This window comes from Apus apus, chromosome 8 (genome assembly GCF_020740795.1).
Source record: "Apus apus isolate bApuApu2 chromosome 8, bApuApu2.pri.cur, whole genome shotgun sequence".
NCBI classification, from domain to species: Eukaryota; Metazoa; Chordata; class Aves; order Apodiformes; family Apodidae; genus Apus; species Apus apus.
In genome coordinates, this window is record NC_067289.1 from 19,181,146 (window position 1) to 19,199,334 (window position 18,189).

The 18,189-nt window shown below is 43.8% G+C and overlaps 3 protein-coding genes and 1 long non-coding RNA gene across 6 annotated transcripts in view; 2 read left to right on the forward strand and 2 right to left on the reverse strand.

Moving 5' to 3' along the window:
• Positions 1 to 5,449, reverse strand: part of USP13 (ubiquitin specific peptidase 13) — a 45,564-nt gene extending 40,115 nt beyond the window's left edge. Inside the window, exon 1 of the mRNA XM_051627047.1 lies at positions 5,209 to 5,449. Within this exon, the coding sequence (XP_051483007.1) occupies positions 5,209 to 5,340 (132 nt within the window). The 5' untranslated portion in view covers positions 5,341 to 5,449. The remainder of the gene's footprint in view (positions 1 to 5,208) is intronic.
• On the forward strand, positions 4,764 to 6,639 carry LOC127388039 (uncharacterized). 3 transcript variants are annotated; one of them, XR_007890268.1, is made up of 2 exons: positions 4,764 to 4,949; positions 5,967 to 6,639. It is a non-coding gene; the product is annotated as an uncharacterized LOC127388039 (long non-coding RNA). The 3 variants fall into 3 exon arrangements; XR_007890269.1 differs by lacking the exon at positions 4,764 to 4,949 and adding an exon at positions 5,193 to 5,283; XR_007890270.1 differs by lacking the exon at positions 4,764 to 4,949 and adding an exon at positions 5,201 to 5,283 and having other exon boundaries at positions 5,994 to 6,639.
• A 1,125-nt stretch (positions 6,640 to 7,764) lies between these two features.
• On the reverse strand, positions 7,765 to 12,468 carry NDUFB5 (NADH:ubiquinone oxidoreductase subunit B5). The gene is made up of 6 exons (XM_051627050.1): positions 12,320 to 12,468; positions 11,615 to 11,703; positions 10,668 to 10,734; positions 9,953 to 10,014; positions 8,890 to 8,996; positions 7,765 to 8,017 (listed from the first exon to the last, which is right to left on the reverse strand). Exons 1-6 carry the CDS (start codon positions 12,441 to 12,443, stop codon positions 7,897 to 7,899), a joined length of 570 nt encoding a protein of 189 aa, XP_051483010.1. The 5' UTR covers positions 12,444 to 12,468; the 3' UTR covers positions 7,765 to 7,896.
• A 76-nt stretch (positions 12,469 to 12,544) lies between these two features.
• On the forward strand, positions 12,545 to 17,925 carry MRPL47 (mitochondrial ribosomal protein L47). Its single transcript, XM_051627049.1, has 7 exons — positions 12,545 to 12,662; positions 13,344 to 13,489; positions 14,036 to 14,096; positions 14,873 to 14,969; positions 15,663 to 15,793; positions 17,163 to 17,258; positions 17,657 to 17,925. Exons 1-7 carry the CDS (start codon positions 12,583 to 12,585, stop codon positions 17,772 to 17,774), a joined length of 729 nt encoding a protein of 242 aa, XP_051483009.1. The 5' UTR covers positions 12,545 to 12,582; the 3' UTR covers positions 17,775 to 17,925.
• Positions 17,926 to 18,189: the final 264 nt, after the last annotated feature.

Sequence of the window (18,189 nt, forward strand, 5' to 3'; positions counted from 1 at the left end):
ATAACTGGATTGGTAGCTTCAAGTGCAAAATAAATCCTGCCCCCATCCTCCCTTAAAAAAAAAATACAGATAAAAGAAAAATGAAAAAAAAAAAAAATACATACTTTGTGACAGCTACACGCAAAGTGGCTTAGATTTACAGAGAGCCTGATTATTTTTGCTGTGTGCAGAGCACTAGCCGATCAATTCTGCTAGTCACCACTTCAGTACTGTGCTTCCAGAACAGCAAAACTGGGGAGGAGAATCAACAGGAAACCGAGTGGTTCTATAGCAATTCAGCAGAGCTCAAAGGTTATCAGGTTGCCTGCATCTCCATATGTACTCCAGGTACCTTACAATCAAAGTCTGCTACCCAAAATACTCCAGCCCACCTGGATAACAGGCTAACTCCAGTTTGGACAGTCATGGATATAGAATGCTAGTAAGATCCAAGTTTAGATCAAACTCAAAAATACACAATGCACATACATATGTGGAGAACACACAGGCTGTTCTCCATAGATGCAGAGTTATTTCTCATGTGTGAAGCACTGCAGGCACAAGTCTCACTGGTTTTACCATTCTCTAGCTTGGGAAGACCATTTAGTTAACCTAAGTGTCCTGGGGCACTCCCAGACAGCAAAACACTCAACATTCACCCATGGGACACCTTTGGTATCTCCCCATCATGAAATAGTACAACAGTACTCTGATTTTCCATATGATCACTCACCACCAAGCAATTCACTGCCTCAGTAACTTGGAAGTCATTTCACAGGTAGGCCAAAATCTATTTAACTGGAATATTAAGTTACTCTTGGTCTATTCAGTCCTCTTTATTTGTTTCCCCTTTGTTGCTACTGCCCCATCAATAGAAAAAAGTTACCAGGCTACCCTCCCAGACAGTGGCCCTAATGACTTTCTAATTTTCTTCAAGGAATATTAATCAAAGGAACAGCCAGATAGGAGGTACTCACTTCTAGAAAGTTTCCTACAGTGTGATCACTTGTATTCATTACACACTTTAAACTCTCAAGGATTTCCGTCTCAGCTGTACTGCTAAATAAACAGCAGAGCATCAGCACAGCTTAGCCTTTGGGAATTGTCCTAACATAACCATTACAGAGTCCTCGAGCCACAAAAATGAAGTCAGCAAATTCAGAAAGGAAGCTGTTGTCAGCAGCAAGGTTTTCCAGCAATGATGCCAAGCTTTAGGCTGCTTAAACAAACACTGTCCTGCAATCTACAGAACCAGACTGCTTGGTCCTGTGAGTGTGTTGGTTCCATGACCTGTGCTACAGTTGTAACTAATGGCCTTTGCGGGAAAGGCTTCAGAGCACATCCATCCACAACATGCATAGCCTGCACGTAAGCCTTTCTTACACTCCAGTTTTATTATCCCTTTTCTAGAAGTTGCCTCTCAATTGGATGCACCTAATCTAAACTGATCAGAGGTCTTTGATTCAAGGATCCCATTAAAAGGTGGAATTTCCAGCTGAATACTATACTTCCATAGAAACAATAAGAGAACAAAAGATTATATAAATGCAACCCTTTTGCCTCCTTCATTCTACTGAATGAAAGTAAGCTTGTTCACCAAAAGAGGAAGAGAGGTCACGGTGGACAAAAATGGAGAGAAGAAACCTAGACCACAGATAATGAGTCACCAGGAGAGACTGTGTCAGACCTGAAAAAGGAGAGGTACAGACTTGGTCAGTCAAATTGTGGGGAAGCAGTGGGCTACCCTAGCAGCTGGGCCAGTCACTAGAGGAATGATCCTGCACACAAGGCCACACTCATGTTTTGTAGGCAGCCTTCCTTCCCTTTTCCATTCCCATCAAAAGAATCGTTGCCTAACTGGAGTAGGAACCTTCAGCAGCGAAACAGTTTTTCTAGAAGCCACCAAAAAAGTAATTAAAAATAAAGTAATAAAAAGTCCAGTTTTCTAAGACAAACTAGAAAGTGTCACTTGGGCTCTTCAGGGCACAGAAATCTGCCTCCTGTTTCTGCAGAATTTCCTGGAAACTAATCCTAGTGTGTTCTATTGGAACTAGGCCAAATCTAAGGACACTAATTTCTCATCTGTTTAGTTGTCCTTCTAACAATACCACCCTTCTGACAAGATCTTCATGCTACAGCTAATCCACATAGAAAAAATACACCTGATATCCACTTTTATCTCTCCTATGCTCACACATTTGAAGTATCTCATCTAATTACTCTCTGTAGCACAATGCTGCTGTTTTTTTCAGATCTTCACCTAAGGAAGCAAGATGTAAAACTCCTGGAAAGGGAAGAGTGAGTCAACCAATCTTCACATCAGTGAAGCTGCCTGTAACCACTAGAACATGGATATTCAGTGACATTACACCACTCAAATCTGGGTAAGAGGACACAACTGACAGAATGACAAACAGTTCTGCAAAAGTCAGGTCACATTAAATTTTGCACAACTGGCAGTGAAAGATGGAGCTGCTCCCAGTCAGCACATTTTCTTGGGCACCTCCTGACACGAACAGCTCTGGTCTCAACCATCCCACCTCCACCTTTCTTGGTCCTTATCAAAATTCCTGTGGAATCATTCTCCTGTAATAACAATGCTTTGTACCCTAATGCTCACAGGTCTGATGGGTTTTAGTGTATTTTTAAGATCACAATGCTTCCTTACAAGGGCAGTAAGAATATACAATTAGTATAGTTAAAGAAACTTGCACATAGAGCTACTGTGTGACCAAGTACATCACTTGAAAAGCTACAGATGAATACTCAGAAAATTAACTTATTTGGAAAAAAAAAAAAAAAAGCTTTAGAGACAGTCTTACAGTGTTAATGGAAGAAACTACTGAAATAAGATCTGATATTGAAGGAAAGTGACAGAACAAAACATCTTGCATTGAATCGGCTGAGAGATGTTGAAGTTAGAGCTGTAACAAGGAATGTGTTTTAAATTGCAAAATGAAGAAATACTGACAAATTAGCTTACAATAAAAAACACCTGCCCATCAAAAATGTAATCCGGAATTTTACCACGGATAATAAAACGAAGAACATGTTTTTTAACACTGATAACTTGCTTTAGTATTATAATAAAACAAACAGCTCAATAGGAAGAGGCTCACTTAGGTTAGGCATAGCTGATCTCAGAAAATAAGTCACTAAAACAACATAACACAAAGCAGACAGAGAGAAACATCTCCTTTTAGCCAAGGCAACAACCTGACTGTATCCTTCCTAAAAACACGGCCTTGCTGTTTTGAATTGTAAATTACATTGTTTTATCCAAGAAAGCACACATTTGCCCTTTATTATGGTTATCTTTGAAACAACATCTAAGTTATTTGCTAGATTATATGGGAATAAAAAAGAAAGCCTTAGACAAGCCTTTTCCCTGTGGAAAAGAATAGAAACAGAGGGTAGTTCTAATTCTACTGGGACCATACAGGTTCAGTCAAGCCTTCTGCTAAATGAATGCCTATAGTAACATTTAAACAAAAAGTTTTAAAAACAGAGAGCAAGATTTTCCAAAATCTGAACTCCCTTCCCAATCAAGTCAAAGGTAATAAATGAATAAATAAATCATATGGTGATTCCAACTCCTTCTTCTTCTTTGCTACATAATTTCTGTTAAGTTTTGCTCAAATGTGATCTTTGTTGTTTTGCTAAACACAACTTTGGCTGTGTTTACTTCAGGCTTGCTGGGAGGGGGTTGAAGGAGGGTGATTGATTGTTTTTTACTTTGTATCAGTATTTAATGTCCCTGTTTAACAGAAACATTTTATAAAACATGTCAAGGAAGCCTGAAAGTGTTACTAAAAAACATCAACCACCTGTTCACCCAAGCAGAAAGGAAATACTATGATACATTGGATTTTTCCCCCTAAAACCTTGTTAAGTATATAAGGCAATTAGCACCTCACAGTGGAGTCCGATTTGGCAATTTTAATCAGACTGCCCCCCAGTACAGTCAGTGCTGCTGGGTGACACTTGAGATCTGAAGAGTGCATGTAAAAATAACCTCTGTTCAACAAGACATGACAAACACCAGACAGCTGAGTCACCTCTAAAACCAATTTGGATTTTCTGTATTAGAAGGAATTGTCAGAGAGGGGGAAAAGGATTAAAAAAATAAATAAATCTGTCTGAAACATATATTTAATTGAATATTCTGTAATGTAAACTCCCAGCTTCCTTTTGATTGCTGTCATTGACTTTAACATCAATATGTAGTGCTCAGTCTCTGGGAAACTTCAGCTTCACGTAGAGAAGCAACTTAAAAGACAATTTCAGCTCAATTTAAAAATAGCAGGTTCTAAGCACCTGTTTTGTTCATTGCACTGACCATTACTATTTATGAAGACTTCCAATAATCTCAGCAAAGTTAAGTGTGAGGCCCCAAATCTGCCACTGAACACCCGCAATCCGTGGAACCTGTAAAGGTTTTGCAAGACAGCTGTGACACCACAGAAAGTTTACTGTGCATCAAACATTCATTTAACAGCCAACTGAACAAGCTAGTGGGGAAAATACTACAAGCTCCTTGAAGTTCAGCTGTATAAGTGAAACGCTGAGAAAGAAAGTGTTTCAGGAGGGCTTTTGCGCTGGTGTTCAGGTTGAGCCTTGACTTTGGGAGCTTTCTCTTGACGTTTTAACAAACTGTGAATGAGCACCGAGACAGCAGGATAGCAAAACCATTGGCATCTGCTAGCCAAAATACACAAACCAGAAAGTCAGCTACCGCCCCTTTTTACTACCTCAGCGTGAAAGTGAAAACAAGGGCTCCCGAGGGGAGCGGGCAGACCTCGGGCACCCAAACCCCGTTTCCCAGCAGGCAGAAAAGTTTGCCCCCACCCCAAAACAAACGAAAAAAAAGCAGAATTCCCGTGTCTAAGCCGCCGCTTCAGACTTCTTCGGCAGAAAAGCAAATAAACGAAGGAGCAGCGCGGCAGCCGAGGGGCCGGCGGGTGCTCGGGGTGAGCAGCCCCGGCGGCGGGAGGCCCCGCAGCCCGGGCGGGGAGGAGGCCACGGCAGGTGGAGGCGGGCGGGCTGGCAAAGGAAGGGGTGGGGGAAGCTTGTGGGGGCTGAAGGAGAGGCAGCGACCCGGGGAGCGGGCGGGGGGCTGCCCTGAGCCCGGGGCGCAGCGGGAAGGGCCGCGAAGGGGCGCGGTTGCCGCAGGGCGCTGGGGGGGGGGGGGGGAGCGGAGGCAGCCCGGGGCGGCTTCGCTGCACTCACAGGCGAGTCGTAGGAGAAGGCACACTCCGTCTTGTAGACCCGGTCCCCTGACTTGGGCACCCGGATCGTGGGCAGGTAGGGGACGAGCAGCTCGCCCAGGTCCCCGGCGGCCATCCGCGCGGCCCGCTGCATCTGCCTCGGCTGCGGGGCAGGGCGCGGGGCAGCCGGGCCCGGGGCAGGGCGCGGCGGCGAGAGCCGGGCCCGCGGGAGGCGAGGGGGGAGGGAAGAGGCTATTTTTAATCCAACGGCAGCGGGAGCAGCACCAGCTGCGGCGGCTGCAATCGGGGGTCCCGGAGAGGGCGGGACGGAGGGGCAGGGCGGCGGGGGCGGGGACCCCCCCGCGGCCTCCGCCCCGTCCCTCGGCGGTTTGGGCTGAGGTGCCCGCGGGGGCGCGGCGGGATGGGACGGGCAGGGCCGTGGGGCGGAGGGATGGGATGGGCAGGGCCGTGGGGCTGGGGCCGGGCCGGGCCGGGCCGGGCCGTGGGGCGGTGGGTCGGGCCGGGCCGTGGGGGTGCGGGATGGGCCGGGCCGGGCCGTGGGGCTGGGGCCGGGCCGTGGGGCGGTGGGGCTGGGGCCGGGCCGTGGGGCGGTGGGGCTGGGGCCGGGCCGCGCTCCTGAGGCGATTCCCGCCCGCCGCGCGTGCCGCTGGGGGGCGGCCGCGAGGGGCCCCCGCTCCGGAGCAAGAGCGCGAGGGCGGCATCCTAGGAAAACACAAACAAACGAACGTGGAAATAATGGGGGTGTTTTTCACGCAATAGCTACTGACTGTGGCATCGGCCTGACAGGTTAAAGCAGCAGCCGATCCGTTTAAAAGGAAGACGCATCACGGGAAGGAACGGCCCAGCTGCGTCCGCGCCGCATCAAGGGTTCATCCGTCACTCCCAGGCAGGTGCGCTAGAACCAGCTTTTACCTCAAAGATTAACGTCTCAAGTCGTGGTTCTAGCAAAATCTCAATTAACAACAGAATCGGAAACTTAGTTTATACCCAGCTGCGGAGAGTTCTTGGCGACTTTTCTAGCAAAAGGTCAGGTGTTGGGCACGATGTGAAATACTGTCGACCTTGGTCTTGCTCAAGAGCAGACATGACATCAAAGACTTGTGAGCACCACTGGATGCTGGATAAAACACAGAAATTGATATAGGGTCATGAGACAGATTTGTTTTGCCTGAGAGCGCTTCACGCTTTCCTAACGGCTTCTCTTATGATTAACTCAACATTTATAAACAACGAGAGTTGTAAGATGGAATACAAGGCGTTTAACTTGAAACATTGTCTCAAACAGAAAGGAGAAGTTAAAGCATTGATGCGAAATTCATCAGTCTTTCTAATGTCTGGCGGTGCTAGGAAACCGCAAACAAGGCAGCCTTTGCTTTAAACAGCCTGTGCAGTTTTATTTAATGTAAATAAATAAATTCGTGTTTGACAGAAACCACAAGATGATCAGGAGTTACTGAAGGGCTTGGGCTTATTTCCTTCAGTGAGTGGGAATTTTTAATATGGACAGATGGTTTAGGGTCACAAACTGCCATGAAGCACTTCCCATCGGTGGGAAACCAGAGTGCCGTGGCGGGTAAAACCTGTGGAAACACACCCCTCTAGTGGCTAAAATGTGCCAGACACAGAGTGCTGTGTGTGTTCCTTCTGTCGAAAGTGGTCTAGAAAATCAGCTGCGCTGTTCTGAAAATGCATGGCAGGTATATGTATGCCCTCGGTTGCAACTTGCCTTATCTGCCTTATGTATTTCTTAATTTATTCTTGGTTAATAACAGTTGGATGGCACATTTTCATTTCAGTTTCTATATAAACTCAAAAGATGTTCTAGAAAGGCCACCTTCTGGATGATCTACACAAGTGTCCAGTTCTGAAAGATGCACAGAATTCTGTCAGTCATTTTTGCATTCTTTTTTGGTTTGTCTTTTTAAGAGTCTGTTTCAGAAGTCTTTTCCAGACACAAACTGTATATGATGTGAGTCTGGAGAAAATAAAACACCAGACAAGCACAAAATTTACATACAGAAGAGGCAAGATTTTAAAACTTGTGACAAACTAATGAAGAAGCAGCATGGCTGACACCTTCAGGGATGAAGGGCATTAAGGGATATCTAAAGAGAGAACTTTTTGAGATAATGCAGAGAAAATTATAGCAGATGTTGAACAATATGCAAGTTGGGAAAAACAGTGAAAGATGAGTTTGGCCAAAAGTAACGAGAAAGAAAGATTTTGTCTACGTCGGTAAATATAATCATAATACCCCAAAGATTTGAAGGTATTTTTCTTACTTAGTTCATCTTCCACAAATTATCTGACACAAGGCATCGTGAAAGAAAAAAAGCCTTACATTTTCCTGTACCTTACATTTAAAACTTTAAATACCAGAAATCAAATTATGAAGACTAATATTACCAACTGGTTTCACAGATATGAAGTCAAAAGGCCCATCCTATATCGATGTTCAAAAGAAAAGGATCAATTGTTGCAACTGACATAAGGCTTTTTCTCTGATTAACAACTTTAACAGCTTTATGAGATTAACTGCCACACAGTTTCTTTCCAATTATCAGAATCAACACAAACATTGTTTATTTTTATTCATTTCCATCAGTACACAGCAGGATGTATATATTACATAGCTCATTCACCATTTGTTGGTATGCATTTAAGACAATGCATATTATCTTGAAATTGTTTAATTGTCAGGTGTGGATTTCGCAGAATTGTCAACAAGATTTTTATCAGGTGTTTCATAATGATACCAAGGTCCATCTCCCCTGTGTCTCATGAGTCTTCGAGCCTCCAGTTCCAACAGCCTAAAACAAAAAAGCAAGCCACACTCAACATAAAAGTTTATTAGTTTGACCATACATATAAAAATGTTTAACATCAGGTATTCATGACACCAGCAATGAGTTTAGCATCTATGGTTTATAAATACTACTGAAACACAGATAAGACCAAAATGTGAAGGGTTCAACTAAAACATGAGTTATTACATCCTTCTATGTACATTTTTTTCAGCAAGTCACCTCACAAGAGAGTAATAAAAATACTTGCAGGGGGTTCTATCACAAGTTCTTGATTAGCAAGGGGTAGACAGTTTTTATGCAGCTTTCAACTAAAAACAAACAGGGGCAAGAAAAACAAAAGTATATGTTATGGTAGTAGGAGTTACGCTGTCTTGGTCCCAGTAGTAACAGTTTCTGGAACTCAAGACTTTCTACTACCACCACAATTTACTCTGAATAAGTGTGGAATAAACTAAGTACAACATCGTTGCCGCCCACAACATTTTCAACAGTGACAAGGGACATGACCAGTCCTGTAAACTGTCATTTAGCTACTCATTTAAACTATGAACATCAGCAGAGGGAAAAAAGAGCTGTCCATTTGACTCAGGAAGACTCAGCTACACCTTTATAGATATGAACTGTTTTGAAGAGATACTCAGGTTTTCCAAGTCTGCCCTTGCACTGTTCCAGTTCTGGAAACCTTAACACTGCAAGGCCAGGACTAGAGATGCCATTAACTTCCACGCTGGCACCAGCCAGTACAGAAGCACTCAGGTCAAGTGATACACAAATAAGCACGTTATGTCAGAAGCCAACTCAGGATGTTAACCAAAAGAAAAGCATCACCTACAGCATGTACCAGCACTTAAAAACACCTCAACTATCCAGCATACCTCATTTCAGTTTTCTTGGCTTCAACATCAAGCATAGCCATCTCTTTCTCGTAGTTCTTTTCAGGGGAGTCAAGGAGGTAACGAGCTATCCAGCGACTTATAGGGTGCTAGAAAATTTAAGAGATTATTCATGCAATTTCCAAGTACAAATGTCATCATAACCAAATGATATTGCATGTTCCAAGTCCTGAAAATATGTCCTCAAGACTACGAGTGCTGCCATTCAAACTGTATTAGTAAAGTTAAACACATGCTCAACTAATTGTAAGATCAGAACCATAAAAAGCTGTATTTCTTTTGCCATTTTTAATGCCAAAAGAACCTGCAGATTATTATTCTGTAGCAAAATTAAAAGTTAGTGGAAGACATGCATTTTATTGTATTTCTGTCGAAGGAAAGCTCCTTGAACTGCCACTGGAATCACAGAAATGGACTCCAAACCTCTTTCTGTAATCAGGAACATTTTTAAGTTTTGTTTCCACTTAAAGGTAATTTCACTAGGAACAAAAGTCTAGATGAGTTGAAGCAGTCATGATAGTATTGCTGAGTTCAATTACTTCCTATCAAAACCAAAAAAAGTGTTTGCACGAAGAAGCCAGGGATTAATTTTAAGAAAATACCATATAATGAGAAAAGTATGGACTTGAGTTTCTCACCATAAAAATCACCAATTCTAGATATAAAAGCATGTGTGATAATGGACTTTGAAACAACACTAGCAAACAATACAAAAGAAAGTAATGTCACTTTAAACTCCAGTGTCTCAAGATGTTGCAGTTCCAGAGCAAGAAACAAAGAGAAAAATTGCATGCTAAGAATTGAGAGAACAGAAGATTGTTCTTAATATCTAGGAATATTATAAAATAATTACTGGCATGTAGCTTCAGCAGTTTACGTGCAAGAAGTTACAGATCACTTATGTCACACGTGCCATCTACTTGTATCAATAAACAGATTTCCTGAAGCAAGATGTATGTTCTACAAAGCTGAAAAACAGCAAGTTTACAGAAATCATAATTGCATACTTCAAGTCCACAGCATGCCACCCTTTTATATGTCACACCTTGTAGTATTCCCAGTACTCCGGAATATAACCTTCAGGAATCTCTGCAAGTTCAGCTTCACCTGACAAGGAAAGGAGGGGAAGAACATTTAACTCAAGCAATTTTTTAAAGTATCTTAGATTCTGCCTTTCACATGAGGAAAATAAGTATTTCACATGGTGAGTACTTAGTCCCTCAATCTGTGCTCTATTCAGAAAAGCAGGGTTTGTAATGTTTCCAGACACTTCACACTGCATGTGCCCAGCTCATAGACTTCAAGCCAATTACTACAGTAATAGTAATTCTATATTATTACAAAATAGTAATAATTGCCTCTTACCAAGCAGAATTTTGGATTTTTTTGCCAGATGAAAAGCAAGAGGTGCCGTGTATGCAGCCTTCTTAAAGGAGTATGTAAAACAAGACCACACAGACTCCTCATCTCAGTACAAACTGATCAATAAATCTCACTCATGTTTAAAAGACTGTCAAAGGATGGACTTTTTCCATTTTTAAAAATACGGGAAGTTTTTTTAAAAAAAAACAACCATGGAAAAATAAAAATACTGGGAACATCTTCTATGTACTTAAACAATATTATCATAGGCCTATTTCACACTCTTCCAAGGAGCTATCCTTAAAAGATCTTTTTTTTTTTTTCTCCTATCTAGCATGCTTAGTTTCTATTTAATAATTTTGACTGAGCACTTAGCATAGTCATGACAGAGCACTCACCAATGAAGATGTTGACATACGTTATGAATAGTGCCACTGGTATTCCCGTCAGAAATACATAGAATCTCTGCATAAGGGAATAAAAAGAAACAGCAGGGGAAACTCAGGAAGAAGCCTGACAAAATGAGTTTAGTCTGAAAATGATGTAACAGCCAACAGTTCTTAGATTTACACTCATAGGTTAGATAGGAATGTTGTATGTAAAGACATATTGTTGCTTTGTATTAATTAATAAACTAGAATACAGAACAGGGATGCTGTATCAGTCCATGGGTCTATTTAGTTCAGCTTTCAATGCCTCAGAGGGGTCAGTCTCTGCAGGAGCAGGCAGTAATGCCTTCCCTCAGCACCTTGTCATGACTGGCTTCAGCATTTAACTGTCATGAGGCACCAACACCAAGCAATATAATCCATCATAAATTCACAACCACTGCTGGCTTTGGTAACTGCAGGAGACAGATAAAGGAAGGCTGGTCACACAAAGGGAGTTGCATCAGGTTGGCTGTTACCTGTCAGAATAGGCTTTAGCTGAAACTTAGCTTTTTAGGAGTCAAACTCAGGTCAGGCTTCCTAAGTCTGAATCCTTGGTGTTAGTGATTTGGGCAACTGAAGGCAAACCCTACAGAAAAGTAACATAATACATTTTTAAAAGAAGGATGGAGTGGAAAGCATTTGTTGGTTATGCACATGTATCACAGCATTAAAGTACCCATCACAATCTTTGCCATTTACCTGATCTTGTATCTTTTTATTGCATCTGGCCCTGATTTTACAACATGTGACAAGAAGTTCTTCAGGAGGGCTGGAAATTCTTATTTATGTGAACAGTGCCAACCACACTTTAGATGCTCTCACATAAACAATGGAGAAACTTGTATTTCAGACACTCTCACATCATTTGCAAGGGATGTGTTACACTGAATGCAATCTATTTCTTTTAAACTCACCAACAAGTTAAGAAATCGAGTATCATAAAAACTTGTTGCCTTGATAATAAACATTCTCTTCCCGTGGCCGCTGCTGTGTCGCACAGGAGCTGAAAGTGGAACCAGAGCATTATGGATTTTTCCCTTTGGTGCCTGTGCCAGGACAAGGTCAACAACACACGTGGGGGAAAAATAAAACAGCAGCATCCAGCAGCCACTGAGTAGTTACGGGCTGGTTTTCTGGAAGGTATCACTGTTCCTAAAAGCCTGCCTGAACCAACGAGCTGCTTTAGTAGAATCAACCTTTTTTCCCCTAATTTTAGACACTTACCTGCTTCTACCTGGAAGTTCCAACAAATAAATCATTGAATGTTGCTACACAGGAAACACACCAATCGGTGTGGATTAGCTGGGCCCTTTGGCCTGTCGCCAGCTTCCCTCCCTGTTGTACCCAAGCAATGTAAACCCTCCGGGCACGGATACACCTTGCGCTCCTCCAGGGATGTCCCTGCCCCTCGAAGCGTTTTCCTGCAGCAGCTCCCGCCCCAGCCCAGGGCAGCGGGGAAGAGCCCGAGCCTGGCGACCGCCCCTCAGAGCCGGGGACCCGCCGCGGGACGGGCCCCGCCCGGCACCGCCAACCCCGCGGCCCCAGGGACACCGCTCCGCCCCACAAGGTCACCGCGCCCCCGCCACACGCGACCCGCATCCCCGCCGCCCAGGCCCTACCGACGGTGCCGGGGAGCCGGACGGCCCCGGCCAGCCCGGGAAGGCGCGCAGTGGCCGCGGCGCCCGCCGCCCGCCGAGCCGCGCAGGCAGCCGCGGCCCGCAGCAGCAGGCTCATGGCCGCCATGCCTGGCACTGGCAGCGGGGCGGGGCCGCCGGCCCTGTCTCCGCGGCGGGATGACGCTGAAGGCCGCCATCTTGGAAGAGGGCACAGCCTCCCCTGTCCTTCCGGCGGCGCGGGGCACGGCGGGAGGGGCGGCGGCGCCATGGCGGCAGCGGCGCTGGGCGGGCTGTGCCGGGGCCTGGCGGGCGCGCTGCGGGGCCGGGCGGCTGCCGGGCTCCCCGGGTGGGCAGGGCCGGGCTCCCCGGGTGGGCAGGGGCAGGGGCTGGGCAGGGGGCTGGGCAGGGCCGGGCTCCCCGGGTGGGCAGGGCAGGGCCGGGCTCCCCGGGTGGGCAGGGGCAGGGCCGGGCTACCCGGGTGGGCAGGGCCGGGCTCCCCGGGTGGGCAGGGGCAGGGCCGGGCTACCCGGGTGGGCAGGGGCAGGGGCTGGGCAGGGGGCTGGGCAGGGCCGGGCTCCCCGGGTGGGCAGGGCAGGGCCGGGCGGGGCCGCAGCGCGGTTCCCGTGGTGCTGGCTGGGCGCGCTGCCCAGGGCCCCGCTCAGGGGGTTGTTGCAAAGCACCGTCTGCGCGGTGTGAAGCGTTTCCTGCGCGCATCGCGGACCCGCCGTCGTTCGGCTGCCAGCGCGGGGTTGCGTTCGGTGCTGCGCCGTGTTGCCGTGCGGGGCCAGCGCAGAGGGATGTGTTCCTGTGCGGTGCAGCTCAGAGTTGTTCTTCCTCTTGATTTTCGAATTGCTATTTATTTCTGAGTGTGTTAGTTCGATGAGACTCCGTGAGGAGCTGAGCTCCTTCCCAGGCTGTGATACCCATCTTCCTGTAGGACCTGGGCTTTTATGAATGAGAAACATTCTCAGTTAGCTGAATACTGCTTTTCCTATCTTATATAATTCTGCTTCTCATTTTTACACAGAACAACACAGAATCTATTCCAGAAGAACCTGGCAAAAGTGGAGCCCCTCTGTCAGCTGAAGTTTCTGCACACTACCTTCTGTCAGAGAGGGCTGGAGGAGTTTTTTGATGATCCAGGAAACTGGGGAGAAAAAACTGTCAAGTCTGGTGAGTTACATGTAGTAATGATCTTTGAGCCACTTGTGCTCAGCTGAAATCTGACCTGTTCTGTTGCATTATAGGATGTATTTATAGCTGCATAAAAGCTATTTTGTGTTGTGCATTTTAAGCCTGTTGGTTTTATTCTTTCTGTGTCTTGTGTTTATTAAAGCAAATAGCTGTTATGCAGCAAAGTATCTTGCTGTAACTTGCCTTACTCTGAAGTGAGACTTTATCACAGAAGAGATGTTCTTTGATGAAATATACAGTACCATGGAAGAAAAATATTTCAATGTAAAGATTAATCTTGTAGCTTTCCCTGTTCCCAGCCTTTTACAAACACAAATAAACAGAACACATCATTGCCTTTTTGATGTGTTTGTATATTCAAAGCCAAGCTGAATACCCACAAGGGTAACTTCCACAGAGGTAGTGTTTTTTAAAAAAAGTGATCCTTGTTCTAGTTATCTGAGCCTGCTAAACTAAGCACTTTTTTTTTTTTTTTTTAAATAAGATAACTTTGTTCTATTAAATTCTTTTTATTGTTTTTTACAGGAGATGCATGGAACATCAAACAGCTAAGGGGCAAGAGTAGTGAAGACTTGCACAAACTTTGGTAAGTTTCAGTGAAGTGGCTTCTCTTCTTTCAAAGCTCTTCAGGTTTTATTAAAATCTGGCTAGTGAATTTACTAACCAGTGAAGCCAGTCTGCCATACAGCTCTGTGAGTTTGATCCTGCTTTGGGCTGAGAGCAGCCTGAGGTCTGGTGCTGTGTGGGACACGAAAGCTGTGCTGCAGGAGGCTGTGATAGTTGTGTCCAGTGCAAAGGGCTCAGGTTTGGTATCAAGAGATGGGAGTTTGAGCCCCTTGGGGGTTGTTCAGACTGCAGGAAATGAGCTCTGGTGGGGCTAACAGCAAAATTAGGTCAGGTTGCTCAGATCTGCATCTCTTCAAGTTTGGAAAGTCTGTAAGGCTGGAGATTGCATCACTACTCTAGGTGACCTGTGGCAGGGCTGAACTAGTACTTACTGTTGTGAATAGTTTTTTCCTTGCTATATCTTGTCCTTTTGCTGTGCACCTGTAGGAAGAGTCTGGCTCTGTCTTTACCAGGTAGTGGATACAGTGGTAACCTCTTCCCTCCTTAGCCTTCTTTATTAAGTAAGCCAGTTTCCCTCAGCCTTTCTTGGCATGTTCTGTACATCAGCCCCCCCCTGCCCACCTCTGCTGGGCTTTCTCCAGTTGGTCAGTATCTTTTTTGCTTTTTTATAAGAAGCTAGCTGGTACAGGATGTGGGATTATATGTTGGACAACTGTGCTCTCTCCAGCAGGGTAGAGTGAATAACTGCCAATATATCCAGAAATTATTTTTGAAGCAATATGTTTTCTGATCTAGGTATGTCCTACTGAAGGAAAAAAACATGCTTTTAACCTTAGAGCAAGAATCAAAACGACAGCTCAGGCCTATGCCAAGTCCAGAACGATTAGAAAAGGTAACTTTTTCATACTAGCAAAAAATGTATCTCTGAGTAAAGTTGCTGAGTGAAAGGTGACGTGTTTGTAAACTGAAGGGCTGTTTTGAAAACTATTTCCCTGGCTTTAGTATCAGCACAAACATTGTGCTCCAGCAGCACTGTGGGAAAGGCCTCTTCACCTGTTCTGTAATGTTAAGAAATATTTTGCCATTTTCATACCCAGAAACCTCCTGGGAAAGAATTTAGATAATACTGAAGTTTCACCTTCATAAACTTTTTAGCTACTTAACTGGTGTGAATTTCTTGCCTGTGGTATTATCTTTTCTAAAGCTTGTCTCCTTTGGTTCTTTGCTGTCCTCAGTTTTGTCATCCCCTCTTTTTGTATTATTTTGATTCTGCCACTAATCTATTAAATTCTTTCCTTGGTATCTTTACCACTGAAAATTTAATTTACTTATTAATCAACGGCCTTCTCTATGTTTATGTCTCACAGATGGAAATCTACACCTTCGCTGGCTAATTAATTAAACCACAGGGTCAGTTCAGCTCTTTCACTCAGTCCACAACTGAGAGATTACTCATGATGGAACTCCTAATGTATTTTGCCTTTGCTTTTTCTTGTAATTTTTGTCTTAGATCTTCATTTGAGATTATTTACATTATCAGCATTGTGTTTTGTTGGCTCATTCTGACACTATTTCCTATTTCCAGGTAGAAAAATCTATGAAAAATATAGACTTGGTTGTCAAAGAAAGAGAAGTTGCTTTGAGGCTTTTACAAACTGGCCATGAAAAACCAGTACCTGGCGAGTGGAGACATGACTTCTTGGGACGCACTTACTGGTATGGAAAGGAGAATTTTGGTTTCATATGCATTCGTTTTTCTTCAGCTATGTCTCTTTACCAGAAAATCTGTATCTAATCAAGAAGGGATGCATATAATGGATAGAAAGAAACATTTTTTTCTGGGCAGCATTCAGGTGCTTCTTGAGGTTTTGTTTTTTTAATGTGGTTATAATTGTTGCTAAATAATTTAATGTCAAACTCTACCATTAATTATAATAAGTTTCATGTAACCAATGTGATTTCTGTACTAGGAGCATGTCTTAAGTCTAGCTGTTGTCTAACACATGAATAAATTAGGGAGTGCTGTTCCCATTGAACAGTCTGGACTTTCCTCATTGTAACGCACAATCCCCATATCGGGGGACAACCACCCGAAGTCTTGCATGAGACCACACAAACATCCAATGGAATTCCCTTAGTTTTAGCAGGTATTTAACTTACAATAATCCATACTTTGAGGTGATGATGCTGAAATCTCTGGCAGGATCTGCTGCTCTATCAAACAGTATTTTACCCTCATCATGCTGGCATTTGAAACTCTAATCACAGCACACAGCTCTGCAGTGCCAGTGCAGATAACAGAAGGCCACATGTTATAAATTATGCTGAATTTTCAGTTATTTGTGTACCCATTAAATATAAACCAGCAGAGTACTAAATGCACTAACCACTAGATTTACATCTCTAGGGATAAGACTCCTCTACACCTCTTTCTGCTTGGAAACATGGTCCACAAAGAAGGGTCTACCTATCTATTTGGAAGCCCAGTCCCCAGTTAAAGCAGGGGAGAAGGGGCAGATGACATGAAATAGTCTGTAAGTACATACAGAAACTAACACACAGAACAGTAGGTCTGACACAATCTGGATGCACTGGAGTCTGTAGGCAAGTCTGCACAAGCCATCTGTGCAGCCCATAAGCAAGAGAAACCCTAACAGAAATAAGTCTCTAGTCAGAGGGAAAAACTTATGTTCAGGCAGATTTGCACTTGACATGACACTCAATTGCTGACATTTAAAAGAAAATGGTAGTAGAAACAAAATTCTCACAGTGTTTGTTTATATCATCTTTGAAAAGTTTTCTTATGAAGGAGCAACTTTATAAATGCAAAGAATCACTATGTATACGGGGCCCTTCCTTCAAACATCTACAGGCTTTACAGCAGGATCAGTTTCTACAAAGATGCTGAGCTACATGTGAGATGCAGTTACAAACCAAGCCAGTAACAGAGCTGAAATTAAATACCTACACAGAAACTCTGATCTACCAGCCAGACCACTTTGGCCCTGCACTGTAACCAGGTGGAACAATTGATAGAATCCAAGAGTGAAGACTTTTCATCATCACTTTTATCTGTCTTTAACAGGTACACTTACAAGGAATGGCCAATACCATGGTACTTGAACAAGAAGCACATGAAGAGGAGATTCTATTACTTACCTCATGTAGAACATTTCATCAGGTGGCAAGATTTTTCTGACATTGAATGTTATTTTCTCATCTCTTCCTCTGACCTCCTTACTCATGTTTGTTTAAGCTCACAGACTGAAAATAAGGCTTTTTAAAATTACAGCTTATTCTGTTTCTTCTTGCTGTTCCCATCTTATTTAAGAGACCTGGTTATCTAGGAAGTTGGACTGTAGAAGTCATTTTACATGCAGGGTACCTAAAAGCCTCCCAGAGGTTGAATTTCTGTAGAATTCAAAAGCAGAAGGAAAAAAAAGTTTCTGTTGCAGGCATTTTTGCTTATTGAAAACAAATTACTACTGAATTGGCAGCTTCTATTTGATTAGGGGGCTGAGCTCATAAAGGATGTTACAAGCCATCTAGAACTTAACCACACTGACTTCTTTATTTCAGGCTTGGACTTGAAAAAAAATTGCGTAGCAGGGCAAAGCGGCAAAACCTCGAGAGGATGAGGCAGAAGGTCTTGGAAAGGAAGTTCCCTCACCTTGCTGTAAAATCTCAGAGCCAGTGACATGCTGGAAGAGAACTGCAAACAACTGGTCATGTATCTTTGACTGGAACATGAAGCTCTGAAACCAGCAAATTATTCCACTTGAGTCTCCATTTTCTTTTTTTTAATCCCACATTTGAACTAAATTAAAGTTATGATCTGGAATTAAAAAGCAGCTTTGGTGCATAACTCAGGATTAATCCTAACAGTGGTTTCTAGGATCAGTGGAAAAATTACATATTAACCAGCTATCACAAAAGGGCAAAATACATCATTAACATGACAAGCAGCAACTGACTGACAGATAAAAGTGTAGGGATATTTACCTGGTTTAATTTAACAAATATGCATTAAAACCAGACAGAAATGTGAGAGCCTCTGAAGTACTCACCAACTACCTTTTATTCCCTGAGCATCTAAGTTACTGAGCACGTGT